Source organism: Mus caroli, unplaced genomic scaffold, assembly GCF_978045245.1.
Source record: "Mus caroli unplaced genomic scaffold, Mus_caroli_1 scaffold_6, whole genome shotgun sequence".
Lineage (NCBI taxonomy): Eukaryota > Metazoa > Chordata > Mammalia > Rodentia > Muridae > Mus > Mus caroli.
In genome coordinates, this window is record NW_028227261.1 from 23270526 (window position 1) to 23297855 (window position 27330).

At 47.4% G+C, this 27330-nt stretch overlaps 2 protein-coding genes and 1 pseudogene across 6 annotated transcripts; 2 read left to right on the top strand and 1 right to left on the bottom strand.

Annotated features, from left to right (window-relative positions):
* The first annotated feature begins 777 nt into the window (after window positions 1-777).
* Mtfr1l (mitochondrial fission regulator 1 like) lies at window positions 778-9757 on the top strand. 5 transcript variants are annotated; one of them, XM_021160664.3, is made up of 7 exons: window positions 778-876; window positions 3386-3511; window positions 3880-3984; window positions 5358-5467; window positions 5661-5872; window positions 6664-6985; window positions 9348-9757. In XM_021160664.3, the coding sequence occupies exons 2-7, from the start codon at window positions 3497-3499 to the stop codon at window positions 9451-9453; spliced, it is 870 nt and encodes a 289-aa protein (XP_021016323.1). In that variant the 5' UTR covers window positions 778-876; window positions 3386-3496; the 3' UTR covers window positions 9454-9757. The 5 variants fall into 5 exon arrangements, with proteins under 5 accessions (XP_021016323.1, XP_021016327.1, XP_021016324.1 ...); XM_021160668.3 differs by lacking the exon at window positions 778-876 and adding an exon at window positions 882-900; XM_021160665.3 differs by lacking the exon at window positions 778-876 and adding an exon at window positions 906-1044.
* Window positions 9758-12076: 2319 nt separating this feature from the next.
* Window positions 12077-26422, bottom strand: Aunip (aurora kinase A and ninein interacting protein). The gene is made up of 3 exons (XM_021160847.2): window positions 26293-26422; window positions 14475-14604; window positions 12077-12891 (listed from the first exon to the last, which is right to left on the bottom strand). Exons 1-3 carry the CDS (start codon window positions 26368-26370, stop codon window positions 12077-12079), a joined length of 1023 nt encoding a protein of 340 aa, XP_021016506.1. The 5' UTR covers window positions 26371-26422.
* On the top strand, window positions 23258-24049 carry LOC110293078 (replication protein A 14 kDa subunit pseudogene; annotated as a pseudogene).
* Window positions 26423-27330: the final 908 nt, after the last annotated feature.

Sequence of the window (27330 nt, forward strand, 5' to 3'; positions counted from 1 at the left end):
AGGACAACAATAGAGAAACAAAGCATGTATGGGCGTAGTAAGGCAGGTCTGGGCATAATGCCCATTGTGACTGCACAGAGCTGTCCACCCACGAATCCAAAAGATTTGTCCCTGGCAGGTGGGGATTACAGGCTTTGGGAGAACTGGTGAGTCAGGCAAAGCCACGTGCAGAGAAGAAAGTGTGTACCCATTAACTGGATGCCATGGAGACTGGTAGAAAGAGCGACCTTGAGAGCTTTGGAGTCTCCGAGTGTCATCAATCCACCCATCTCATTAACAGACTGAACAATCCTGCACACGTGTGTACGTGTATGTGAGACAGAGAACTTTTAAATAGAAGACAGCTATTCCGAAACACTGGAGGGCATGCCTGAAAGGCGAAAGCAGCCATTTTTGCTGAGGGATGTATCTGGGGAACTTGAAATGGGACGAGGGTCCAGACTAGACAGGAAAGACTGAAATGCCAAGATGAGAGGATTCGGAGACCTGCAGCAGGAGTAGGGACAGCATGGACTATTTCCGGTGCTGAGCAGCAACACTGGCAGACTACCGCTTCCCAGAAGTTTGTTGACACTAAACACGGGAAGCAACTCCTACCGCGGCAACTAAACTTGGGAGGAAAACTCCAGCGGGATGCGCGCACAGACTCCGTGCCCTCCCCGGGAGGGGAGAGGGCGTGGCCCAGGGGAGGGGTGTGGTCTCCTGGCCGGTCTGCCGTCCACTCAGAGCCCGCGTCCGTTCCGGGCCCCTCGCTAGGCCCGCCCTCTCCTGGGCGTGGGGCTCGCCGCGCAGCTGCAAATGATTGCTTCCGGAGGCGGGTCAGCGGAAGTGAGGGACTTCGAGACCGGGCCGCTCGCTGGGGTAGGAGGGGCTGAGGTGAGTGTGGCGCTGGAGTCCGGGGTAAGCCCGATGCGGGGTCCCACAGGAGACGGGCTCGGTGAGCGCCCCGCGGCGTCGCCGGCGTCTCCGTCCCGGCGCAGGGGAGCACGCGTTCCCTGTTCCCGTGCAAGTTCTCGCGGGAGTCGCCGCTGTCTGCCCCCTTCGGTGAGGGCACTGGTCCCCAGGCGTAGTTGCTGGCCGTGTCACCCAGCGGTTGGGGTCGCCCCAGCCGTTGGAGCGCAGTACGCCCCGGGCCGCGCGGCGTGTCTGGGACTTACGACGGCCTGGAGGCTGCTGCGCGCCCCGGTCCGGCCCGCGGGTCCAAGGGCCGCTGGACGCGCGGTAGGGACTTGGCCGACCTTGGCCCGGGCCGGGTCGCCGTCGCGGGGGTGGGGACGCGTCGTTGAGGGCGCAGGGGGGCTGCATCTTGCTGGCCATCGGCGCCTCGTGAGACCCTCGCGCGCTCTGCCCGGGTGTCCGCTGGGCACCGCTGGGCTAAAGTTTCTCCCTGGCCCAGGACCTGCCGGGTCGAGGCGCTTCTCGGAGCAGAGAGGGTCTGCCGAGACTGGCCACACGGGAAGACGCGGGCACGGCCGGCGCAGAAGGGGCTGCGGCAGCGCCGAGGTGCGGAGGGAGAGCCGGGGCTGCGGAACCGGCAAGAGCGGCTAGCGGGCACGCGGGGGGCGGGGCCTCCCTCGAAGCTAAGTTAGTGTCGCCTACAGCGGTTTCTTAAAAGCAAGCCAAGCGCTTACAGCGGCTGCCGGAGGCCGGGATGTGGGCCGTTCGGTTACTTCCATTTCTGTTTTGAGCAGCCTCGGAAGGCGATCCAGGCTGCCACGAAGTGAACTGAGAACCCCAGGCTGCCAGGGACAGAGTGATGGATGAGCTGGGTGCTGTGGGACTGAGCTGGATAAGTTGGGTCCCACAGAGGCAGTGGTATAGACTGGGGCACAGATAGGCGTGTTGGGAGCCGGTAGCCCGGTAGTAGCATGGCCCCAGCAGAAGACTAGGGAGTGAGTATGGCCGCAGATCGTGTACTTGCCAAACGGTATCAGAGCTTGGTGTTAAGAGAGCTGGAAGATGGGGTACATCCTGCTGGCAGGACTGTGGAGTCTAGGAGAGAGTTGAAAGATTAAACACCAGAGTAATAGAACTGGCAGCTTGTTAAACCCGAGGTTTAGATTCGGTTGGAGTCTTTGGAGGTGAAGCAGGACAGGAGAGGGCGTAATGGCAGGAATAGCACAGTTAAGTGGCCTTTAGCAAAAAGTCTGGCACACAGGGACTTTGTAGGCTTGAACATGGCTGCACATATCAGAACCTGGACCAGACTTTAGACACTGTCCACTGAACAGCCATTTGGTGACTGGCCAAAGAAGTCCTTTCCTCTCTCCGTGTATACTCTCATGACAACTCAAGGCACAAGAGGAACTCCAGCTCTTCCTTAAGAGATGCCAGCCATCCAGTTCATCTCCTCACTGTTGAGAGCCAGACCTAGGTTCTCCAGTGACTGCTCACCCGGGAGTTGGAACCCCTCACAAGACCTCTGCTCTGCCTTTTGCAATCCCTTGGGATGCTCTGTCCTCTTTAGAAGAATTTCACTTTCCTAGTCTCTCCAAACTCACCATGGGGCCCTGGGCTGTAGTCACCTCTTAATGAGGCCCAACCTTTCATAGAAAAATGTATCCAGGTCCTGCAGGTCCCGTTGGACTTGAGTTCCTTAAAAGCACAAATATCTGCATGCCTGGCACTAGTGGGTATTTCTGTGTTTAATAGACAAACGCTCACTGATTGAACCTCCGTGCCAGGGCAGCTGTGAAGGGTACCGTTAGGAGTACTGCTTTGTATATTAACCTTATAAATGAATTCTCAAAATTTACGAGTAACTGTCTTATTTTAAATTTTGTTAAGCACTTTACCCACCCAATTTCACTGAACTTTAAGGTAGTCTAGAGTGGCAACTTTACCTTTCTCCATTTTACCAATGAAGAAAGCAACATCCAAAAGCATTATAAGACAGTCATAGATGAGGAGGACAATACCTCTTGGGGCTGGAGGTGTGGTTCTGTGACAGAATGTTTGTAGTTGGGGGTGGGGTGATGCATTCCAACCACTTAAAGCTCTTTTCCCCATAGCCCAGTAGATTGAAATTAGCACGAGTTGGCTGTTGAGTCTTTCTTACCCACTTGAATTCTCAAGAATAAATGCTTAGGCTTGGACGGCATTCTTGGTTTTGCTCTCTGTTGAGTGTTCTATCTACATCTTGGAGGTGTTGCCTCAGTTAACCTTAGAGCCTGGAAGTTTCCCTGGGTTGGTCGAGCTTTCTCATCAGGTCTGAAATGTACCCTGTAATGGGTCTGGGTTTAGAAAAGCCAGGGACAAGGAAGGGCAGCCTCCTTGGCTAGCTTTCTTTCTTTAACCATTGGCGGTGCTGGTTTTAGTAATGGCTCTGCAGAGGCTTATTTTGTGGCCACTCAGTGCCTGCTGATCTCTGGGGGTTGTTTCACAGGAAAGGAAACCTCGTGCTCCTGGAAATGGCCTGATATGAAGGAGCCACCCCTCCAGCTTTCCCTGTGGGTGCCTCGTCCTTCAGGTGCAGGAGCTGGCTGAAACATCAGGAATGGAAGCCAATGTGGTAAGGAGGCCCGAGCAGGGGGCTAGAGAGCCGAGTACTGTACTGGCTTAAGAACGATAGGAGTCCCTGAGACACCAGTTCATGTTTGCTTTTCCCTGAAGCCCTGCCATTTGAGCAAGGCTGGGTCCTTTCTATTTTTTTTGAACAGAGAAACATGAGGGAGCCGGAACAGCCATACCACCTGCTAATTCTAGTTCCTTCTCTAGACCCTCCCAACCATTGGCTATGTTAGCAGCAGCAGCAGCAGCTGTAGAGACTGAGACTGGCCCTAACAATTGGCTTGACTCACCTCTAGGAAGAGAAAAGCAGGCAGGGAACAGAAGTTGGACTCACTCTGAGGTTTGGGGTTGTCTGTCTGTCTTCTCTAGACTATCCCAATCTGGCAAAACAAGCCACATGGGGCTGCTCGCAGTGTGGTAAGAAGAATTGGGACCAATCTCCCCCTGAAGCCCTGTCCACGGGCATCCTTTGAGGTGAGTGTACAGGAAGGGTTCTGTGTATGGGAGATAGATGCTGCTTCTGTGCCTCCACATCTTGCCGGTTGCTAAGGCTTTTTTTTTTTTTTTTTTTTTTTGCCTGCTTTCCTGGTCACTTTGATTTACTGAGTATTTATAATGGATCCTGGACACTGCCTTTCTGATTGCACACAGACGTGTGACCACAACAGTCAGACTTCCAGAGTGCTCATAAATTGACAATCTTTCATCTTATATTTGTTGCTACTACTAAGTGACTGGGGTTTTATAAGCTTCCAGCAATGCATTTTTATCAGAGCAGGCCCCAAAGCCTTTGCTAAACCAAATCTCCAGATGACTTACATCTGAGGCATCTGTGCCTTGTGTCTCTGTCTCCGTGAGTGCTGTGACTCCTGAGTGGACCACTTTGCCTCTATTTTTAGTGTTTCTCTGTGGCCTCAAATCCCCACACTCTTCTGTCCAAACATGGCCACTCTATTACTGGGCCACTTTACTCTGTCTCTATGGAGGCTTTAAAAGCATCCACTCTACAGTAGATTCCTGACTGGCCAAGGTCTCTTAAGACTTGCCTCCATTAAGAACTCCCGGTGAGGCACCAGCCCTGTGTTGGATGGCTATGGTGGCAAGTATGGGAAGCAGAGACATAAATATGTGCATGAGGGCCTGAGCCTTAGGTATTACGAGAAACGAAAGAGCAAGCTGAGTGAGTGAGTGAGTGAGTGAGTGAGTGAGTGAGTGAGTGAGTCTGTGTAGGAACTGAGTCCAGGGTTAGAAGTGGTGTCAGGGTTAGTGCTAGGTAAGATTGGGATGGGAAGTATGTGGTTCCCAGACAAGTGTCTCATTACTGAACACTATCCAGAGCTGTCAAAGGAGCATGGGAAGGTCCTGGTTACTCAGAAGCAAACAAAGGGAATACAGCTGTAGTGACACTGTAGACGGTCCCTCACTTCTGACTGTATCCATGGCCAGATGCTGCTGAGCCAAGACAGTTACGGATGCAGGCTCTTCAGATAGTATATGTGAGTAGCATTCATATTTAGTATGCGGGACTGAACAGATGGCTCAGCAGCTGCTTTTCCAGAGGACCCATAGGGCACCTCACAGCTGTCTGTAGCTCCAGTTCTAGAAGATCTGCCACCTTCTTCTGGCATCTGTGGGTACCAGGTAGGCACATGGTACAGACATCATGCAGACAGCACTTTAAAGGGTGGAGGGGCACTTCAGGCCAGTCCCATTAAATAGCCTAATTTGTAAGCAGGAACCTCTCCTTACTCTAGGAAGCTTTCCTAAGTGCTGGATTAGGGTCCCCTTTTGCATTAATCTGATTAGCTCATCGAGTTGGGTAAATGTTGAATTTTGCTTTCTCACAGACCCTGCCCAACATCTCTGACCTGTGTTTGAAAGATGTCCCTCCAGTTCCTACTCTGGCTGACATTGCCTGGATTGCTGCAGATGAAGAGGAAACATATGCTCGGGTCAGGTAGCTGCTCTGCTGTGCTGGGCAGTTTCTACCAGAAGTGTCAGCAAGGAGGGTGCTTATAAGATGCTGAGGGGCGATAGGATTGAGAGTTATGGGCTTAAAGGGGAGTGGACTGTGGGGTGAAGGAATTTAATCAGGGACATACAGCAGCTAGTTGTCTGTAGTAAGACATACTTTTCTTTCTCTGGCCCAGGAGCGATACACGCCCTCTGAGACATACCTGGAAGCCTAGCCCTCTGATTGTCATGCAACGTAATGCCTCAGTGCCCAACTTGCGTGGCTCTGAGGAGAGGCTCCTGGCCCTGAAGAAGCCGGCCCTGCCTGCCCTGAGCCGCACTACTGAGCTGCAGGATGAGCTCAGCCACCTGCGCAGCCAGATCGCTAAAATCGTGGCGGCAGACGCAGGTAGGAGCCCCACCAAGCAAATAGTGTATAGCAGGCTGCCCTTTCCCTGCCCCTGATTAATGAGCAAGATACGGAGGAGAACATTTATAGTCTGTGACTTGGGAAGATAGGCACAGGGCTCTGAGGTGCTCAGCAGGTAAAGGCACTGTCACCAAGCCTAACTATCGGAGTTTCATCTCCATCCCTAGGACCCACATCGGGGAACAAAGACCAGACTGCTGCAGGTTGTCCTGACCTACTCTGTGGTAAACCTGTACCTACACTCTTAAATAAGTGTAATAACATTTCTTCAGAACTCTGAAGAGCTGTTTCAATTAAAACAGGAGATTTTGTCTAAAACAGTTCAAGCTCATAGATAGCAAAATTCAAAATGTAAAACCAAAATACCATCACAGTTGAGAAAATGACAAATGTAGGAAATGCAGGCCATGCTTGGCTTCTGTTTAAACCAGGGCTTCCAGCCAGTGGTGGTGGGGTGCGCGAGTTCCAGGCCAGCCAGGGCGACACAGAGCAGCTCTGTCTTGGGAAAAACAGAAAAACGGCTTCAAACCTGTATCCCACTGTGGAACAGGAGCATTTCGAAGTCCTGACTTCCTGTGGGATGGGTTTCTGTTCTGGACACTCAGCTCTCAGTAGGAAGTGGAGTGGGGAAGACTCCCTTGGGAATCTCCCACCCGTGGCACTCACTCAGGGAATGTGTGTGTGTGTGTGTGTGTGTGTGTGTGTGTGTGTGAGACGTGGCTGTACTGCAGCCCAGTGTCCATGATGCCTGCTGTTGTTTTCTCTTTCAGCTTCGGCTTCATTAACACCAGATTTCTTCTCTTCCGGAAGTTCGAATGTCTCCTCTCCTTTGCCTTGCTTTGGATCCTCACTCCACTCTACAACTTCCTTTGTCATTAGTGACATCACCGAGGAGACTGAGGCTGAGGTCCCTGAGCTTCCAGCCGTCCCCCTACTTTGTTCTGCCAGCCCTGAATGTTGCAAAACAGAACACAAAACTACCTGCAGCTCATCTGAAGAGGATGACTGCATCTCTCTGTCCAAGGCCAGCAGCTTTGCAGACATGATGGGCATCCTGAAGGATTTTCACCGGATAAAACAGAGCCAAGACCTGTGAGTATCTGACAGGAGCCCTGGCTTATCTCTTACTCCTGGCTCGTGATGAATGCATTCACATTCACGGTTGCTGCATTCACAAAGCATGCTGAGTGACTAGGACCTAGTGTGAGGAAAAAGCAATACTTTGCGCTTGTTCTACTAGTTACCTCAGTCGAGTGCTAAGACTGCAGCTAGGGAGCTGGAGAGCACTTAGTTTACACGCTGCTAGCTACCACGTTTCCCATGCCCTATCCTTTCGAGGTTTATAGGACATACTGGTGTCTCAAACTAGTAGACTTTGGTGGAAGGAAAATTTCATAACAGGTTTTATTGTTGAAATAATGAGATGGCTCAGTGGTTAAAACCACTCTGCGCTCTTGCAAAGGACCCAAGTTTGATTCCCAGTACCCACGGTACAACTATCTATAACTCCAGCTCAGGGCCTTACATCTCTAGCTGCTTTCTGCAGGCACTTGCATTCATAAATAGTACTGTATAATGCAAAACCTTCAAGTTCAGGGACTTGAGAACCAAGCTTTGTTTTTAAATTTTCAAAACAGGGTTTTTCTGTGTAGCCCTGGCTGTCCTGGAACTCCTCTGTAGACCAGGCTACCTCTGCACCTGAGTGCTGGGATTAAAGGCATTTGCCAACACCTCGTGCCTTCATATATAAAATATATTATGTAAAATTCATATAAATCTGGCTGCTCATCAAAACTGCTCAGATTTAGGGTTTTGTTTGTTGGTTGGTTTGTGTTTTGAGACAAGGTCTCCGTGTAAAGCCCTGGGTGGCCTGAGACTCAATTTTCAGAGTTCTGCCTGCCTCTACCTCCCAAGTGCTGGGATCAAAGGCATGAGCCACTACACCCGGCCCTAATTTGTACACATTAAACTTGTCAAAGCAGAATACGCAGAGAATGAAGCTGTGGCTGACTTTTCAAGCCTGAGGGAATTTGAGCAGGTCTGGAGTTTAAAGCAAGGCCATTCTCCGAGCCCCCTGAGAAGCTTCCTGCTATAGACAAGCTCTGCAACTGCCTGAGGGAGCCTGTCCTTCACAGCTGCCCCAGATGTACCGAGTGACTCTACAGAGGGCTTATTCTTGAGCACCTTAGTTGGAGGTGGAACTTGGTGGTGGGTGCCCAGTATAGCTGTCCTTGTGAGTGTTGGGCAAAAAGCTTGCTACTCCAGCCTTCCTATCTGACATGTAAGGGTTCTTTGATCTCTTACTCCCCCAAATTCAGCTGCTGTGTCACCTCGTTTTGGTTGACCCTGATCCCCTTTTCTTTCTTTTTCTTTTGGTTTTTTGTTGTTGTTGTTTTTCGAGACGGTTTCTCTGTGTCATCCTGGCTGTCCTGGAACTCACTCTGTAGACCAGGCTGGCCTCGAACTCAGAAATCTGCCTGCCTCTGCCTCCCAAGTGCTGGGATTAAAGGCGTGCGCCACCACGCCCGGCTTGATCCCCTTTTCTTCTACTCATTGTTTTAAACCTTGCCTCTTGACTGTGTAGCTCAAGCTGGTCTTGAACTTGTGGTCCTTCAGCCTCTGCTTCCTGAGTTCTAGAAACAGACATTTGTCACCAGCTCAGCTTCTAAGTATTTGGCTTCTTAGACCAAATTATAGCCAAACCATTGCCAAACCTGTCCCACATGTGTCTTGGCATCTTTTTCTCTAATAGAAGAAAGAAAGAATGATTCGGTTAGCCAGGTCAGCAAAAGTTCAGATAATGTGATAGACCAGAGACAATCCTTGTTTTACTTTCAGATTTGAAGCTAATCTTTGACCTTTATGTATTTCTTCAAAGACCAGTTAAATTACACCTTCAGGAGACAAGTGTGCAAGTTAGCAGCTTCAACTATTTCCAGAGCATCCAGGATGCTCTTTTATATAAATGTGTTCAATTTGTTCCCACAGTTCCTTATAATGTAGATGATTTTGATCTTTTAAGGGTGGGGGTTGGGAGAAACCCACAACCAAACAGCTCACTTAAGGGAAGATGGTGGTAAAAGATCTCCAGGATGTCATGTCTCCAGGACTAGTAAGGATCAGAATGGCTGAGCCATCAGTCATTTACTTGTAGACCATTTTGAGATAAGATCAGAACTCCAACTAATTGATAGGCCTTGATTTTACCCATATTTTGTACCTGTGTAAGAAATATAGGCATTCTAGTTAAGAGATGGGTCCAGATCAGATAGCTCGGTTTTACCAAACAGACTGTAACTCCAGCTCTGCGTGCCGAATCTTCCCATAGGCATGGGAACATGCACTGGCAAGTGCTTCACAGAACTCCTGTGATGATTCAGGGGGTAAAGAGTGCACATACACCGTGACCCAGAACAGAGCAAGGGCTCCCTAAATACAGGTTCTTGTGTCTCAGGAGCCGGAGTTTACTGAAGGAAGAAGACCCTGCTGTCCTCATCTCTGAGGTCCTTAGGAGGAAGTTTGCCCTGAAGGAAGAAGACATCAGTAGAAAAGGGAACTGACAGCACTGACTGCAAACTGTCTCTTGCTCCTGAACTTCAATAGCTGCCTTCCTCACCGCAGATGTCTGTCTCCGAGATCTGCAACCGTCTTGCTGACTAGGGCTTGGGCTGGAAGAGAAGAGCCGGATTACGTGCTGTTTCCTGCACTTAAGCCTTGGCAGGAGCCAAGGTCTATGGTTTTTTTTGAGATGAGGCATTTGTTACAGATAATTGGGTAGAGTGGAGTATATCTGCTTAAGGGGTGAAGTTTGTTTTTTCTTGTCTCTGAAAACTAAGCCCTCAATGAACGACTTAATTAACTCACTGCATTAGTCTCCATAATTGGTCTCACTGGACACGTGCACAACTGTGGCTCTCAGCAGCTTCCCTGCAGCGCCACTGGGCTAAGGGGGAGCGGCCGTTTATGTTCATGTTCACAGGAAGGTCTTCTGCTGCTCCATCCTAGACCTGCTCCAGTGCCCAGCAGTCACCCTTCCCCTCTAGCTACAGAGGCCAGGCCACCAGACCAGCCAACATCTGGGCTGCTGCAGGGAGGCCTGGCCTATTTTTTCTTAAAACATATTTTATAAAACTACAACCTTATCTACCCTCCAGGGCCTCCTCAGTTCCACTGATTGAAATTTTCTTCTTCCATGGACTTACCAAGTCCATCTAGGAAGGAAAAATGAGGAGAGAGAAAGAGTGTGGCATCCTCCTTCTAAGACAGTGACCGATTTCTCTGGGTTGGGCCAAGACTTTATTTACTGCATCATGCATGACTCACTCAGGGGCCCTCGGGGCCCTCTTCTCTATGATATGAATACTGTGTGTGTGAGTTGAAGCATTACCTGACATTAAATGAAGGATTTGGAGAAATGGTGCATTTTTTTCTTGGTTCATCTCTGAGTTCTGACCACAGTAGCCTCTGGTGAAGAGAGCTCCTGACTTCCTTTCTTGCCCTCAGGAAAGTGGTTCTCACTGTGACCTTTAATACAGGTCCTTATGCTATGGTGACTTCTCCACAACCCTAAAATTATTTTGTTGCTACTTCAAACTAAATTTGCTACTGTTATGAGTTGTAATGCAAATACCTACTATGCAACCTCAAGAGGCCACGCGCCACAGGTTGAGACCCTTACGTTTCTTAGGTTGGAGAGATGACTTGGAAGTCAAGATCACTAGCTGATTCCCAGCACCTGCATGGCTGTTAACAACTGTTTGGTCTTCCAGTCCCAGGGAATCTGTCACACTCTTCTGGCCTGGTTGGTACCAGGCACATACATGAGGTACACATACATTCAGAGAAAACACCTGTACATCTTATTCTAAGGGATTTTGTCCTTTCCTTAGAAAAATTTCCAAAACTGCATTTGGTAACTTATTGTGGTTTGCATCAACTGCCAGAGTACCACGTGACCAGTGGTGCTTTGGGTAGAATACAGGCAAAATCACAGAAGTTATGATTGGTGGAATTCAGGGCAGTGACACCAGTTATTAAAACATTGATTTGGGCTGGCAAGATGGCTCAGTGGGTTTTCTCTACTCAGCCTGACCCGAGTCCGGAATCCACATAGCGGAGAGATCTGCTCCTGGGAGCTGCCCTGGAGTGGCACATGTGCACCCGTACTAGCATATCACAAAGTTGCCCTCTCTTTTTTTCTAGCTCAGGCTGGCCCAGTACTCAACTGTGTAGCTCTGATAAATGTTTTAATTCCCACCAGAGCCAGCTTTCCAGACGTTAACCTAGAGTCCGTTTTGCAAAGGGAACTCACCTCTTCCCTCATGGAAGAGTAATAGTTCAGATCTGGGGATGAAAAGATAAAGCAAATAGCTTTAAATTTTTCATTTTATGTGTATGAGTGCCCACATGTCTGTATGTACCACATGTGTGTCTGGGGCTTGCAGAGGTCAGATTCCATAAAACTAGAGGCAGTTATGAACTGACACATGGGTGGGTGCTGGCACCTGAACCTGGATTCTCTCTGAGTGCAGCTAGTGCTCTTAACATCTGAGCCATCTCCCCAGCTCCAAGTGTACAATGTATAGTTAACACCAACAAAAAGATGACCTATGGGCTGTGGTGGCTCATCCTGGCACTTGGGAGGCAGAGAGAAGCAAGTAGATGTCTGTGAGTTCAAGGCCATCTACAGCTACACAGAAAAACCCTGAGGAAGGGGGATGGAGATGACCATCTGCCACATGCTCCCGACACACACACCAGCTCCACACACCCGGGCTGGGGAGGCAGGCTTCCCTTCCGCTGCAGTGGGGCTAATGGTCACAAGCTTATGCTTGAATGACCCAGAGATGATCATTACGTATCTGTAAGAAGCAAACACTGCAAAGCCTCTAGAAGTGCAGGGGAGCAGCTCTGTGAATGACATGGTTTCAGTGGTTAGTCCTGTCCTGCTGTCTCAGGACCCCCTCACATCCATTCAGGAAATGCACCAGTCACCCTCCTGAGTGGGAAGCAGGACACCAGCCAGCATGCCTGTCACACAGGGCTTTATTTACATATGGAAGATGTCCATAGCGCAACTGCTTTACCCCACCGGGGCTTTTACCTAAACCCTCCTCTACCCAGCCCCGCCCTCCTCCCCTCCTACTCTGCCACTTGCAGATACCCTCACATAAACATCTAGAACTAGTGCCTGATAACCCGATTACCTTCAGAGTCCTGGGTAAAGAGCAGGTATGACTGCAGATGTAACTGAGCAGGCCCATCTTGGCCCTGAGCCTGTGGGCTGTCAGGAAACTGCCCTGAGCCTTGATTCCTAGCATTGGTCACATCTCGGAAAGGCATTTTAGTGTTGTGGGCAATGACTTGCTGGCCTTGGGAATCCTCAGTGAAAAGCTGACTCCAGGAGTCCCTGTCACTCCTTTCACTGTCCCAGGGAAATACAGAAAGAGGACAAGGGCTTTTTGTCACTAATAGTGTTTTTTTCCTACTGCAGGATCCAGATCTATAGGTCTGAAGATGCACAGGGGCCTGCCTGTTTTCCTTGGCAGGCCCCCTCTTGCCCATTTCAGCTATGTCCAAGGGCTGATGGCATTTACTCCCGGGTGGTCTGATGTGGCTTCCCATCCCTGGACAGTCTGTCTTAGATTCACGAAGCCCTTCCCCTTTCCTCTTGGCCTCTCCTTGGTCCAGCAAACAAGAACGTTCCAAGTACTGGGTAAAGGAAGAATCCAGGGGGCCTTCACTCTCTCCAGTGCCCATCAGGACATCAGGCTGGGTCAAAGACATCATAGTCAAAGACGACAGTTCCAAACCCCGGCAGCCTGAAATCTGGGGAGACTCAGGATGCCCAGCTTCCTGGATGTCTGCAGGAGCTGAAGTGACCAAAGGTGATAGCAAGCCATCATCCAAACAGTCTAGCTGGGTTCTCTTGCATTCTTTGTTGGTCTGATTTTCTTTGAGAGAGAAAATATTCTTCTGGTTACCACCACTTGCCATTCCTAATGAAACAAAAGATAATTACACTAAGAAAATGTTCTGAGCAAGAGTTCATTGGGTTTTCTGAACCCAGTACCAGGCACTGGTTACTACCAGGTACAGGAGTCCTAGACTCTTGAAAGAACTTCATGGCTAACAGTCCCATTTTCAATCTTGCTTTTCTCTGTTGACACGTGATGCTTCCAGTGATTCACCTTCTGCCTAACACCTCAATTACGCTTTCTAGTCAGACCATAGCTGACTTCTCCAACTCCCTTTTCCTCACACAGTTTTTAACAAAGGGCCAGTTTCGCTTTTGTTTTATTTACTATGGCTTCTCTAAACAATGATCCTGCCTCAGCCAACCACATACTCAGGTAATACTTAAGGAAATATGCCTAGACATTTGTTTTTTAAGATCATAAAAAAAAATCTCATATTAGCAATCAAATTCTAAAATTTTCTGGTAATTATAAAAATAAATGTCATTTCTCCACAACTCAGATATTTCATGGGAAAGCCAATGAAGATAGTAGGATGATAAATCAACCAGCTAAAAACTGAAAACAAACTGGTGTCTATCTAGCCTACCCATTACAATAAGTGTGGGATGGATCCCATTCTCCCTTAAAGAGGAATGAAACAGGATTCCTAGTCCACTCAAATTACACTCAAATTATATAAAGATATCATTTTAGAAAGCAGAATGTTGGATTTCTTTTTTTACTTCTCTAATAAGATACACTGCAGAAACTATTCTGTGAGAATCTTCAATTCTTAAGAATTCAACATAGAAGCCGGGCGTGGTGGCGCACGCCTTTAATCCCAGCACTCGGGAGGCAGAGGCAGGCGGATTTCTGAGTTTGAGGCCAGCCTGGTCTACAAAGTGAGTTCCAGGACAGCCAAGGCTATATAGAGAAAACCTGCCTCGAAGAAAAAAAAAAAGAACTCAACATAGAGAATATAAAATACACCAGATTGGGCTGGTGAGATGGCTCAGTGGGTAAGAGCACCCGACTGCTCTTCCGAAGGTCCAGAGTTCAAATCCCAGCAACCACATGGTGGCTCACAACCATCCGTAACGAGATCTGGCTCCCTCTTCTGGAGTGTCTGAAGACAGCTACAGTGTACTTACATACAATAAATAATAAATAAATCTTTAAAAAAAAAAAAATACACCAGATTTTGAAAATGGGGAGTGTTTTGGGGGGAGTGGAGAGGGCTTACTTCCCTGGTAATAAGAGACAGAAGTGTTTATGTTTTGTTTGGAGGAGAACGGTGCACATTAAGTTCACACAGCTATCCTGAGTGGCACCGAGAGTGGGAGCACTCATTCCCGGTGCTCCCCCAACTGGCTCTGTGTGCTCCAGCCTGCTCCGAGGCAGCTCTCACGTATGCCCTTACTCACTGCTCTTTCAGTGAATAAAAATATTTCAAATTAGATGGAGGAGAACAGAACCAGCAAACACGCATATAAAAGTATGTATAATATCTACCTTCTCCAGAGCACGATGTACAGCTCATAAAGGCCCCATCCCATCATGGAGAAGTGAGCACACTTGTTCTGCTCCTCAGATACGGAAGTGTTGCCAGGTGGGTCCCATACCTGACTGTAAGGTGACGAAAGATGCCATGCTGGTCTGTCTAGTGCCTCTTCTTTGGGGAAAAGGATTATCAGGTTGCCTCTCTCCAGGAAGCAATGGCAGCAGTTTGGTGCCTAGTTTGATTAAATGTGTCTGGGGGAGAAAAAGAATGGAACCTGTTACTGTAACAGCAGTGATTCTTAGAAGCATACTGGTCCCACCCTATGGCCCAACTCATCCAACTCTCTAGGCAGGTGGTTTGTACTGGACACCATCTCCCTCTGCTTCCTGTCATCGAGAGGATCTTTACTTCAGTGCAGTCTTTCCAATATTCAAGAGTTATCAGTAAGGCTGACCAAACAGTATTAATCAAAGAATGCAAAGATGAGGCCCTCTCCTTTAGACTTAGAAATAGTTGATTCTGCACTAGCAATCAATACATTTTGGATAATTTTCAAATATGCACTTAATTGGTTAAGAACATGGCCACAGAACCACATGGGATGGGTTCAAATCATTCAAACATCCCTTTATGGTCAAAGTCCCAAAGAAACCCCGAACAGAAGAAGCATAAATATAAAGGAAACATATGTTACTTAAGAAAAATTCCCACTAAGCCCAGGAACAAGTCAAGGTGTCTACTTTCTCTGCTCCTAACCAGTGCAGCAGTCTCAGCTGGAACAGTAAGAGACGCAAACGGAGCCGGGCGTGGTGGCGCACGCCTTTAATCCCAGCACTCGGGAGGCAGAGGCAGGCGGATTTCTGAGTTCGAGGCCAGCCTGGTCTACAAAGTGAGTTCCAGGACAGCCAGGGCTATACAGAGAAACCCTGTCTCGAAAAACCAAAAAAAAAAAAAAAAAAAAGAGACGCAAACGGAAGGGTTAAAAATATTAAAGGAAAAATCGAAGCAGCCCATTGTAAATGCAATTATTATAGACACAGAGACACTATACACTACCAGAAAACTCTAACTGATAACCACTCCAGCAGGTGAAAGACACATTAGCTTACATACATCTGTAGCTCCCATATACCAATAATACAGGCCAGGGAGAAATCACATTCAAAATTACCTCAAAAAAGAATACCTTGCGATAAACTTACCAAAGAAGTAAAAGATCTCTACAATTATAATGGAAACTTTAATAAAACACTCAGAGAAATTGAAGACACTAGAAGATAAAAAGATCTCCCATGCTCATTGAAGAATTGGTATTGTGAAAATGATTGTCTTAACGGTGGTCATTAACACTGTCAATTTGACAGGAGTTAAAGTAACCTAGGAGACAAGCCCTGGCCTCTGGGTACACCAGGAAGGGTGTCTTAACCAAGGTGGGAAGACTCACTCTTAGAGTAAGCAGCACCATGCAGAAAGGAGAAGGCCAGCTGAGCCACCAGCCCTCAGTCTCTGCTCACTAACTGCAGACACAATGTGAACAACTGTCCTCCGCTGCTATGGCCAGGACTTCACCACCACATGGACTATGCCCTCAAACTGTGAGCCAAATACCAGCCATTTTCTTGCAAACTGCATCATTTCATTTTCTTTAAGGTTGAATATGATGTGTATATATATATGTATATATATACATACATACATACATATATATGCTTTCATTATCCACTCAGTTCATCTGGATGGGCATCTGGGTTGATTCCATCTCCTTGGTGTTGGGATAGAGTGACAGTAAACAATGGGCAAGTCAGCATCTTTGCAGTAGGCCCTGAGTCCTTCGGGTCTATGTCCAGCATCTCTGCAGTAGGCCATGAGTCCTTCGGGTCTATGTCTAGGCGTAGGAGGCCAGGCCATGTGCTTGCTCTCTTTTTCACTTTTAGAGAAAGGTCCCTGATGATGTCACAGTGGCGCACAAGGCTCCCCTTGGAACCAGCTGGGAATAAAGTTCCTTTCTCCCTCCCACTGCATGTGCCAGCTTTCCCCTAAGATATGTTACTATTTCATGAGTAGGAATGTTTGCCTACATGTGTGTCTGTGGACTGAGTGCACGTGTGGTGTCCTCAGAGGCTAGAAGAGGGCACCGGATCTCCTGGAACTGGAGTTATAGACTGTTGATAGGTTTCACTATGTAGACCCAGCTGACCTTGAATTTGTGGCCCTCCAGCCTCCACCTCCCAAGTGCTTAGCCTACATGTACACACTAGACTCCAAATCATTAATTCTAGGCAGGAGTTGACTTCAGTTGTACATATGGAAACCCTATTGTACCTCAAATGGTTAAAACAAGATATAAAAGCAGATTTTTGCCAGGTATGGTGGCACACATTTCTAACCCCAGCACTGGAAAGGCAGAAGCAGGTGACTCTCCAAATTCAAGGTCAGACTGGTCTACATAGCAAGTTCTAGGCCAACCCCGGCTACATACAAACCAAACATTTAAACACAGGAGCAGTGCACTGGGGAGATAGCCCAGCTGGTAAGAGCACTAGCTGTTCTTCCAGAGGACCTGCACACACATGGCAGTCACTACAATCTGTCGCCCCAGTTCCAGGCTATCCACCAGCACCAGGCATACATGTGGTACACAGACATACAGGCTAGCAAACATTTATACACCTAAAAGTTAAAATTAAAAAACAGAAATAGCTGACCCCATGAAAACCCAAAATACCATGAACAGCAGGCAGTTAAGAACTGAGGGCAGAGAGGAGACCATGGCAGGCTTCCCTAGCCTGCTACTGGAAGCACTTTCCAGGTCAGGATGCACCCAAGATGAGCACTGCAGTCTATCAACTAAGTCACTGTAGGACTGTTTCTTGTTTGTTTGTTTTTCTTTTCTTTTTGTTTCTTCATTTTTTTCTAGACAGGGTTTCTCTTTGTAGCCCTGGCTGTCCTGGTACTCACTCTACCAACCAGGCTGGCCTCAAACTCAAGAGATCCACCTGCCTCTAACTCCTGAGTGCTGGGATTAAAGACCTTTGCCACTATGCCCTGTCAATATGAAGTTTGAGACTTGGGGAAACTGAGGTAGGATTTGTAACTCAGAGATGACTTGCAAACATCTGCAGAGATCCCTTTAGTCTACTGTTCAGGCTACACCTCTATTAGGGGAGCCCTGAGCAGCAGCAATGGCCAGCTGGAACTGCAGGCCCAATGATTCCCAGAGCTCACACTTTTGTGAGCCAAGACACTGGAGTTCCCACAACCCAGGTAAGACAAACAATCGTGAGTTTGCATGTCTCATGTGTTCCTGCTAACATGACCATTCTATTTTTCCGTGAAAGAGAGAAGTCCTTATTGCTTCACCTTGAATTTGAGTTTGGGAGAAATCCTGTTACTATCTTGACCCATAGTCTGAATCCCCAAACTAGAATGCAAAGGACTTCTGCCTTGCTCCCTAGAAACACTCACTCTTGGAACCTACCCAACACATTGTAAGAAGCCCACGCTGGCATATGGTCTTTCAATTTGATGGGAACACATGTTAAATGTGTGAAATATTGTGAATGATATTTGAGTATCTATATATGCAAGCTACTGAAATACAAACAAACAAAATGCTCAGCGAGCTAGAGGTCAGTCTGCATGGGGGGGGGGCTGGTTATGGGGGGGGGACGACATGATTATAAGCCCAAGGCAGGAAAACAGAGACGAAACCACTGGGCCAACCCCCTTTCCATGAGTCCAGGACATTATCCAAACAAGTTTTCCTTGGAGAGTTTCAACTGGTGGGTTAAGGCAAGCAGATCTGAGTTCTAGGAGATCACAGAGTTAGGACCCAGTCAATGTCAGGTAGGAAGATAAGCAAAGCCAGACTGCATCTAGCTGTCCCACAGGACGTGGGCACCAGCAAACAGCTGTATAAAGCAGGTAACTGTATTGACCACACTGAGGAGCTGTGGGGTTCTAGATAAGGGTACAAAATTGGAAACTTATATAGTCAATGACCTCCACTTCTGGCATTAGAAAATGTAACTTCTAACTAAAATGGATGCCAGGAGGACACAAAGCATAAGAATGGACAACAGTCTTTGCCAGGCTACAGGTGTGCATCCCGCGAGTGCAGTTATCTTCGTTTGCCACTGCTGTTAATAAGCCTTTCCACCTAGTGAATTAAGCTTTCCCTCTCTCTTAGAAAGAAAGGAGGTAGTAACAGCAAGGAGAGTGCTAAACACGTCAGCAGCCACTTTCCTGGAGATCTCCAGCCTATTTTTACCCAAAAAAGCTCAAAGTCCTCCCACTCATCCCTCAGAGAGGAAGAGTAAGGCGCTGCAACAGGATGTTCCTGATCAGCAAGGCTGGCCGGTTGTTCACGCGGCAGATAACTATTTACTGAGTACAACTGCTAAAGACTCCTGCCAGCCTTTCACCCTAATGAACAACAAAATAGACAGGTTAAATATATATTTCATGCTGGACGGACCATGCTACAGTGAAAGATGAAGCAAGGGAGAGATGGCGATGAGCGCTTCGGGCAGGGACAGAGGCTAAGGAAGAACTCACTGATAAAACTGGGATCTGAGCAAGCACAGAATGGACCACATGGCTCTACTCCACCCACTCCGGAGCAGAAAAGTGCTAAAGCACCAGGCCGAGGGACCCAGGAGCAGCAGGGTCGGTGTGGCTGGAGCAGAGCGAGGTCGAGCAGCGAGAAAGCCAATGCCTGTCCAATCAGTGCCCGAGAGACTCCCAGACTGAAGGAGCTTCTGGCCATTATGAGGAGACAGAGACAATTCAACTAAGCCAAGGGTTATCCTGGCCCTGGGAGAGACATGGTAAGAAACTCGACTCTAGACTAGGCACTGAGGCACTCTCATAAGCCCAATGCGGGGGGGAGACCTTAGTGGGGTGAGGGGAGGCAGAGCCGAGGACATGGAGGTGGTAGAGGACTGTTCAACCCAAGGACAAACTGACAGGATGGAGAGAGAAGAATGGAGGAAAGAATTCTAAATATAGCAGAAAGCCCAGCAGAGAATGTGCTGACGGCATGAATGCTAACAGAGCTGCAGAGGATCAGGACAGCAGTCAGTGCTCCACCTCGCTGGCCTAGAAACCAGCGATGACTCAGCCAGGGTTTCTGGGATGCTCCTGATCACGCCCTTTCGTTAATTATAATGACATTTAAATGTAACACAATGAAGGTGGCAAACATATCACCTTAAATTTGTGTCACCTCCCTAATGTGTAGGAAAATACATTTCCTAAGGGCTCCCAAGGATGCCTGCACACACACACACACATGTGCACATCTGCATATGAAGTAAAAATGATTTAAAAGTCAGAGAGAGTAGTTTAGTGGTAGCAGGATTGCCTGGCACGTGCCAGGCCCTAGATTCAATCCCCAGTACTGGGGCAAGGGCGCAGTGCCAGGTTTTTCAATGTTTTGTGGTTTTTTTTTTTTTTGTTTTTTTTTTGGTTTTTCGAGACAGGGTTTCTCTGTGTAGCCCTGGCTGTCCTGGAACTCACTTTGTAGACCAGGCTGGCCTCGAACTCAGAAATCCGCCTGCCTCTGCCTCCCGAGTGCTGGGATTAAAGGCGTGCGCCACCACGCCCGGCTGTTTTTTTGGTTTTTTTTTTGTTTTTTTTTGGTTTTTTTTTTTTTTTAATACAGGAAGCATAGTTAAAAGATAAAACTTGGGGCTGGAGAGATGGCTCATCTGTTAAGGGCACTGACTGCTCTTCCAGAGGTCCTGAGTTCAATTCCCAGCAACCACATGGTGGTTCACAACCATCTGTAACGGGGATCTAATGCTCTCTATATGCTGGTGTGTCTGAAGACAGCTACAGTTGTACTCATATACGTAAAATAAATAGATCTTTTTTAAAAAAAGATAAAACTTGAAAGTTACATAAGTGAAATAGTCTTTTCAAACAGTCATAGAACGTGGGGGGTCTTCCGTGGAAGGTGCATAGCTATAACCCCAAGAGTGAGAGAACCCCCTTTAACAATGCTCTGCTTTCTGTTGTTTCTTTCAGTTTTCTTTTTTTTTTTTGTTTTAGATTTATTTATTATATGTAAGTACACTGTAGCTGTCTTCAGACACTCCAGAAGAGGGCGCCAGATCTCGTTACAGATGGTTGTGAGCCACCATGTGGTTGCTGGGAATTGAACTCTGGACCTTCGGAAGAGCAGTCGGGTGCTCTTACCCACTGAGCCATCTCACCAGCCCCTTGTTTCAGTTTTCTACCGGCAGCTCTAGTCTAAGGTATTATTGGAAACTACAGAATACACAAGGTAAGCTGCAATCTGTCACTGATTACTGCAGTGGGTTTCTACACAATCCCTCTCCCAGGATGTGAGCCATCTTCAGCCAGTGTGCTTCCCTGTGCACTCTGCGTTCCCTGTTCACCAGTATATTGTTATTAGTTTCTATTATTGTTCTTCATAAGGTAAAACTTCAGGGCTGGGGATGTACTTCAGTTGGAGTGCTCATCTGGCATTCACAAAGCTCTGATTTTGAGCTCTAGCACATTATAACATCGGGCAGAATGGCCATGCCTAAAATCCAGCCCCCAGAAGACAGAGATGGGAGATCAGAAGTTCAGCTCATCCTGGCCTGCATGTGAGCTCAAGGACAACCTGCAATGCACAAGGCCCTGGCTTTTTGGGGGGAGAGGGGAAGTTCAAGACAGGGTTTCTCTGTGTAGCTCTGACTGTCCTGGAACTCACTCTGTAGACCAGGCTGGCCTTGAACTCAGAGATTTGCCTGCCTCTGACTCCTAAGGGCTGGGATTAAAGGCCTGCACCACCACTGCCTGGCTGAGACCCTGTCTTAATAAGGGCTGTAGAGATGACTCAGCAGTCAAGAGCACTTGTAGTCCAGAGGACCGGAGTACTTCACAATTGCCTCTGACACCACTCCAGAGGATCTCTGGCCTCAAGGCACCTGCATCGATGCGCACATACTTCAACACAGACCCGCACACCCATACAGAACTAAAAATAGATCTTGCCCTTAGGTGGCATACACTCTGAATTCAAATACTTGGGAGAGGCCAGCCTGATCTACACAATGAGTTCCAGGACACCCAAGGCTATAGGGAGACACTGCTTCAAAATAAAAAAATTATAAAATAAAAACCTTAATAAATGCTGTACATAGTGGTACATGCCTTTAATCTCAGCACTCAGGAAGAATAGACAAGTGAGTTCAAGGTCAACCTGGTCTACATAGTGAGTTCCAGGACAGCCAGAGCTGTGTAGAGAGATACTCTCTCAAAAAACAAACAAACAAAACAAAAAAAAAACCCTTAACACAAATTTATGACAGGTTTCTGTCTATGGGAAAATACAGACTCTATAGGGTTCAGCACTGAGGTTTCACACGCCCACTCGGTTAGGGGACACTGCTTTACTTATGTGCACATCTTGAAGGACATCAATGTTAACTGTAACTACCGCCCATGAGGCCTATTCTCTTTAAGATAATTCACTATTATCTGTTTGGTTTTATTTTTATAAGCATGTATGAAAATGAGAGTCTATCATGTGGCCCAGTGGCTTTGAACTCTTGATTTTTCTGTCTCCATTTCCTAAACGCTGGGGTTACAGGCTTGTGCTACCATGCCTGGTTAAATAGTTCTTAAATCATAAAAAAGAAAATACCCACTATCCACTGCACCAAAACCTATGTAGTGAGGCCAGTGCTGTATGCCCATGGCAGTGAGAACAGGTTAGACAGAAACTCGCTCTCAATAGAGGCTAACTATATGCCACCCCCATTCTCTCCAAAGTAACAGTTTTACTCAAGGACCAAGATGGGGGAAGACAGGTTTTCCAAAGCACTGGCCAGTAGCTGTGCCATGTGCCTCTCTGATGGCTACTCTAGAAGAGGCAGGTTTCTACAGTCTGCCAGACACTGTAGTGCTCCAGTCTGGTATTTGAAGTGTTTTATGAGAATATAGTTAAGAAAGTACACATTCACCAAGTGCGTGGGATTTTTTTCCCGCAGCCCAGCAAACAACGCAGGTGGCAAAAACCAGTTAAAACATGCTCTGACTCAATTCACTGTGACACCATTACTCACAGAGGTCAGGCCCCACAGGTTAAGAGGCACTGTCCCCTCAAGATGCCAATCACAAGCCTAGGGCTGTGAGACTTGTGCTATCATTCCGGTCTACAAACCACTGTAATTTGCTCTCGGCGGCTCCAAGAGCACAGAGAAACACTAGCATTTATTGTTTTCTTTAATTATTACATACGCCCTGTCATCTCAGCAGGAAGATCAAGGAAAATTCAAGGCCAGCCTGGTCTACATGGTGAGCACCAGGCCAGGCTGGGTTTGTGGTGATTCTGTTGCTGTTCCTCCCCAAGGCAGTCTCCCTGTATAGTCCAAGCTGACCTGAACTCAGCCATACCAAGATGGCCTCAAACATGGAATCCTCCTGCCTCCGGCTTCTGAGTCCCATGCCATCAGCTCAGTAGCTGTTTTAAATAGCATAAGATGGAAGACAACTTTTCATTAATTAGGGACTACAGACACAAACAGTCAGACAGATAGACACACACACCCCTCTGCTACGGAGTTCACATACTGAAACAGTACCTCCCGGTGAGGTGGGATGTAGAGATGGAGACTTGGGAGGTAGTTAGTATTGGATGAGATTGAGGGAGCCTCTGATGACTCTAGAGAGCCTGCTGTTTCTCCTCCTCCACACGTGCACCCACACAGACATCACAATGCCACCTCAGCACAGTTTGCAAGCTAGGAGAATCCTCGCCAAAACAGGAGTATGACGACACTCTGATCCCGAGACTAGCAGTCCTCAGAGCTAAGAAAACCAATTCTGAGGTTTTTTGTTTTAAAAGATTTACTTATTTATTTTATGTATATGTACACTGTAGCTATATTCAGACACACCAGAAGAGGGCATCAGATCTCATTACAGATGGTTGTGAGTCACCACGTGGCTGCTGGGAATTGAACTCAGGACCTCTGGAAGAGCAGCTGGTGCTCTTAACCGCTGAGCCATCTCTCTAGCCCCAGTTCTGTTGTTTAAGCCATCTAGTCTATGGTATCTTGTTACGGCAGCCTGAGCCAACTATGGTAATATTACAATGAACGACATTCTATACATGTCACTGAATTACAAAGGCATGAAGGCAACTCTAGGAAAACCCGATTCACGAGGCAAGAATTAAAAACCCAAGCTTCGGTTGGCGCGGCGTCAATCATTTTCTGCTTTCCTGCGGGTTGCGAGTGTTGGCGGCAGAATCATGGAGAACATAATGGAGCTCCCCAAAGCGCGCGTCAACGCCAGCATGTTACCACAGTATATCGACCGGCCTGTGTGCTTCGTGGGGAAGCTGGAAAAGATTCATCCCACTGGAAAAATGTTTATTCTTTCAGATGGAAAAGGAAAAAAATGGAACCATTGAATTGATGGAGCCACTTGACGAAGACATCTCTGGGATTGTAGAAGTAGTTGGAAAAGTCACAGCCAAGGCGACCGCTCTGTGCATCCTACACCCTGTTCAAGGAAGATAGTAATCGCTTGATCTTGAACTTTACAATGAAGCTGTGAAAATTATCAATGAGCTTCCTCAGTTCTTTCCTTTAGGGCTTCCACAACATGAATGAGCTTCTTCAGTTTCTTAAGATTGCCAGTAAGCTACATTGAAGGCTATTAAAGAAGAATCCTGCAGTTTAATGGAGCGACTCCTATAATTTCTAATATTTAATTTGTTCTTTCATATATATTTTTTTGTAAATCTATTATGACAGTTTACAACTAAGCCTTTTTATAAACTTTTTAAAAAGTGATACTTCAATATATGGTCTGAATAATAAAAATCAAAATATGAAAGAAAAAAAAAAAAACAAAACCCAAGCTTCAGGCTGGAGCCATGGCTCAGTGGTTAAGAAAGCTTGCTGCCCATCTAGAGGAGCCAAGTTCAGTTCCCAGTATGGGACCCCGACTTAGAGGGTTTCTCCCTGGAAGGTAAACCCCCTGGACATTCCCCAAGCTTGTTTTCCCTGATCTCTAAAAATACAGCCAGAAAGAAGCTCTTTGTTCTCTATAGCCAGCAAAAAGCCTTTTTGTTTCTGTGCCTTACAACCAGAGATGCCTGCCTTCCTGTGCCGAGGACTCTTGGAGATAAAAATTCAGAAAGAACTCACTCCCCACTCCTGCCTTGTAAATTTCACCAAGGACACCCGGAAGAGAAGAACTCTCTTCCCAACTCCTCCCAACTCTCCTCCCAATTCCTCAGCTAGCTGTTAAAAGCCCCCTACTGTCACCGCTCTGTGCCCTGCACTGCGGAGGGACTTTGTCCTCAGCTAGCTGATAATAAAACCTCTTGCGGTTTTCTCAGGTGTGGTTTTCTCTCGGATCACTGGGGTGCTGGCCAGCTCATCGTGGGACTTGAGCGGGGCCCAGCTTCGGGGGTCTTACACCAGTACTCATATCACACAGCTCACAAATGCGTGCAACTGCTGCTCCCCTCCAAAGTCATCTACACAGACATCCGGGGGTAGGTGGGGACAGCCTGGAGAGATAGCTTAGTGGTTAAGAGCGCATAAGACTCTTCCTGAGGACCTGAGTTCGATTCCCAGCACCCATATCAGGTGGCTTACAACTACCTGTAACCCCAGCTTCAGGGGGGTCTCTCACACCTCTGACCTTCGTGGGCACCTGTACTCCTGTACATATCCCATACATACATACATACATACATATCATTAAAATAATTTTAAAAACCTAAATATACACACACAAATTGCCAAACAGTGTATTGCATGCAACTATTTGTAAATAGGAAAAAGATGCGTGCGTGCGTGCGTGTGTGTGTGTGTGTGTGTGTGTGTGAATTACAGGCAAAGCCAGGAGTATATCTCACAGACCATATGTTTACATTTCCAAACACATGTGTGTGTGTGTGTGTGTGTGTGTGTGTGTGTGAATTACAGGCAAAGCCAGGAGTATATCTCACAGACCATATGTTTACATTTCCAAACACATCGATATATTACCTATTCCAAAAATGTTCTTAAGAGGAAAAAAAATGTGAAAATTTGTTACCCTCAAAAAAAAAAAAAAAATTACTTCAGCCAGGCAATGGTGGCCTTTAATCCCAGCACTTGGGAAGCAGAAGCAGGTAGCTCTCTGAGCTCAGGGACAGCCAGGACTACACAGTGAGTTCCAGAATAGCCAGTTACATAACAGAAAAAAACCCTGGCTCAAAACAAAACAAACCAAAAATCTCCAATTTTTCATCAGCAAAAAATGGTTTAACAGCTGCTCTTTAGATGGCTAATCAAACTATTTAAGATCTCAGATCTCCACCTGTACCGTTCAATCTGCTTTAATAGTCTCAAATCAATAGCAATCTTTCTAAACTCCAAAAGTCATATTTCTCTTGAAACTACTTATGGGGACATATCATGTTCTGCCTAGGTAATTGGACTGATACTAGCATATAGCTGGACCAAACAAGGTAATATTACCTAAAACCCTAAACACAACGGCCAGCGTAAGATGCTAGACAAGCGATTGTCTAACACTTGTTGGTAATGAGCGAATTGGGTGAACCTGGTTTACTCAACGCTCTTTCACTAGTGGAAAAAAAAAAAAAAAAAGATTAATGACACAGCCAACGCGTATTAAAAGCCCAATTAGTCTCCAGCACCCCAGGGATGCTCATTTACTGTTGGGCCAGATCCCCGATCTGCATTTTCCACGTTGCTGGTTCTGGCAAGCTGGGTAGACCGCACCCTGTGGGTGACCAGTCGTGGAGCCCTTCCCAGCATACCACAGGACGCCTGAGGCGCCAGTTCAATGGCCTCAGCAGCCAGTCGCCCCGAATCCCGTCCTCTCTCTATGCCGACCTCCTCCCTTCAGGCGTCCCCCAAAGCCCGCGTATCGCCTCAATATTGGCGTCCCACCTGCATCTTCCGCCTCTTCAGCGCCGCCGCGTCCAACCACACGCCACACGCCTCCTCCTCGGGCCCTCTACGCCTCATGGCGGCCGCGAACCGCGCGCCACTGCAGCGGCCGTTAGCGCCGACCGGCGTTCAGATCTCCCGCCACTGGAGGAGGCGGGGCTCTGCCCGGCGTTACGGACGTAAGCCCCGCCCCTAACCACGCCCAGTGCGCTAAGGAAGCCGGGCAGTTCCCGGGAGCTCTTCCCGCCTTGCTCTTCATTCCTGTGTGGACTCTGCACCCTCTGCATGTGTAGGTCACCACCAAGTTTGGTTTGGCAGGACTGCACTTTTTTTCAGAAATATATATATGAATACATATTATAATATGTAATATGTATCCACATATATAATATGTACTCATATAATTTGTGACTATACTATATAATTGTATATGTATAGAATACATGTGATAAAATAAAATATATGCATATACTCTATATGTGAGTGTATAATATGTTAATATATTATGTGTTGATATATTTATGTAAATATATTTATGCATAATTTTTTAAGAATTATGTTGGGGGGTGTCTGTAGGCATGCGCGCATGAGCGTAGGTGTAAATGGAGAAGAGTCGGATCCCGAGGATGGAGCTAGAGTTATAGGCTCTTCTGAGTCACCATATAGGAGCTAGGAATCAAATCAGGGTCCTCTGCAAGAGCAACCAGAGCTCTTAACCGCTGAGCCATCTCTCCAGTCTCAGACTGCACTGTTTTACTCCGGAGCCTCCCCTCCAGGAACAGTGGAGCCAGGCTCTAGACCCCACTCTAAACCCTCTTGTCCCAGGCTGACCCTGTGGTTGATTACCCGACACTAGGGGTTGCCACTAATTGGCATGTAAGAGTAACTGAGCCAATGCATGGAAGATTTTTGAAAACATGAAATAAAAAATTGAATCAAGGAATTGGGTGGTGGAACCACAGGCCTTTAATCCCAGCAGAGGCAGTGGATTCTGTGAGTTACAAGACAAACCTGGTCTACAGAGCAAGTTCCAGGACA

Coding starts and splice junctions, on each gene's coding strand:
- Mtfr1l (XM_021160664.3), top strand. Junction 3,985..5,357: donor GTCCACGGGCATCCTTTGAG/GTGAGTGTACAG, acceptor GCTTTCTCACAG/ACCCTGCCCAACATCTCTGA. Junction 6,986..9,347: donor ATAAAACAGAGCCAAGACCT/GTGAGTATCTGA, acceptor CTTGTGTCTCAG/GAGCCGGAGTTTACTGAAGG.
- Aunip (XM_021160847.2), bottom strand. CDS start 26,370: ATGAGGCGTAGAGGGCCCGAGGAGGAGGCGTGTGGCGTGTGGTTGGAC. Junction 14,605..26,292: donor TGAAGAGGCGGAAGATGCAG/GTGGGACGCCAA, acceptor TTTCTCCCCCAG/ACACATTTAATCAAACTAGG. Junction 12,892..14,474: donor TTTCGTCACCTTACAGTCAG/GTATGGGACCCA, acceptor TTGTTTCATTAG/GAATGGCAAGTGGTGGTAAC.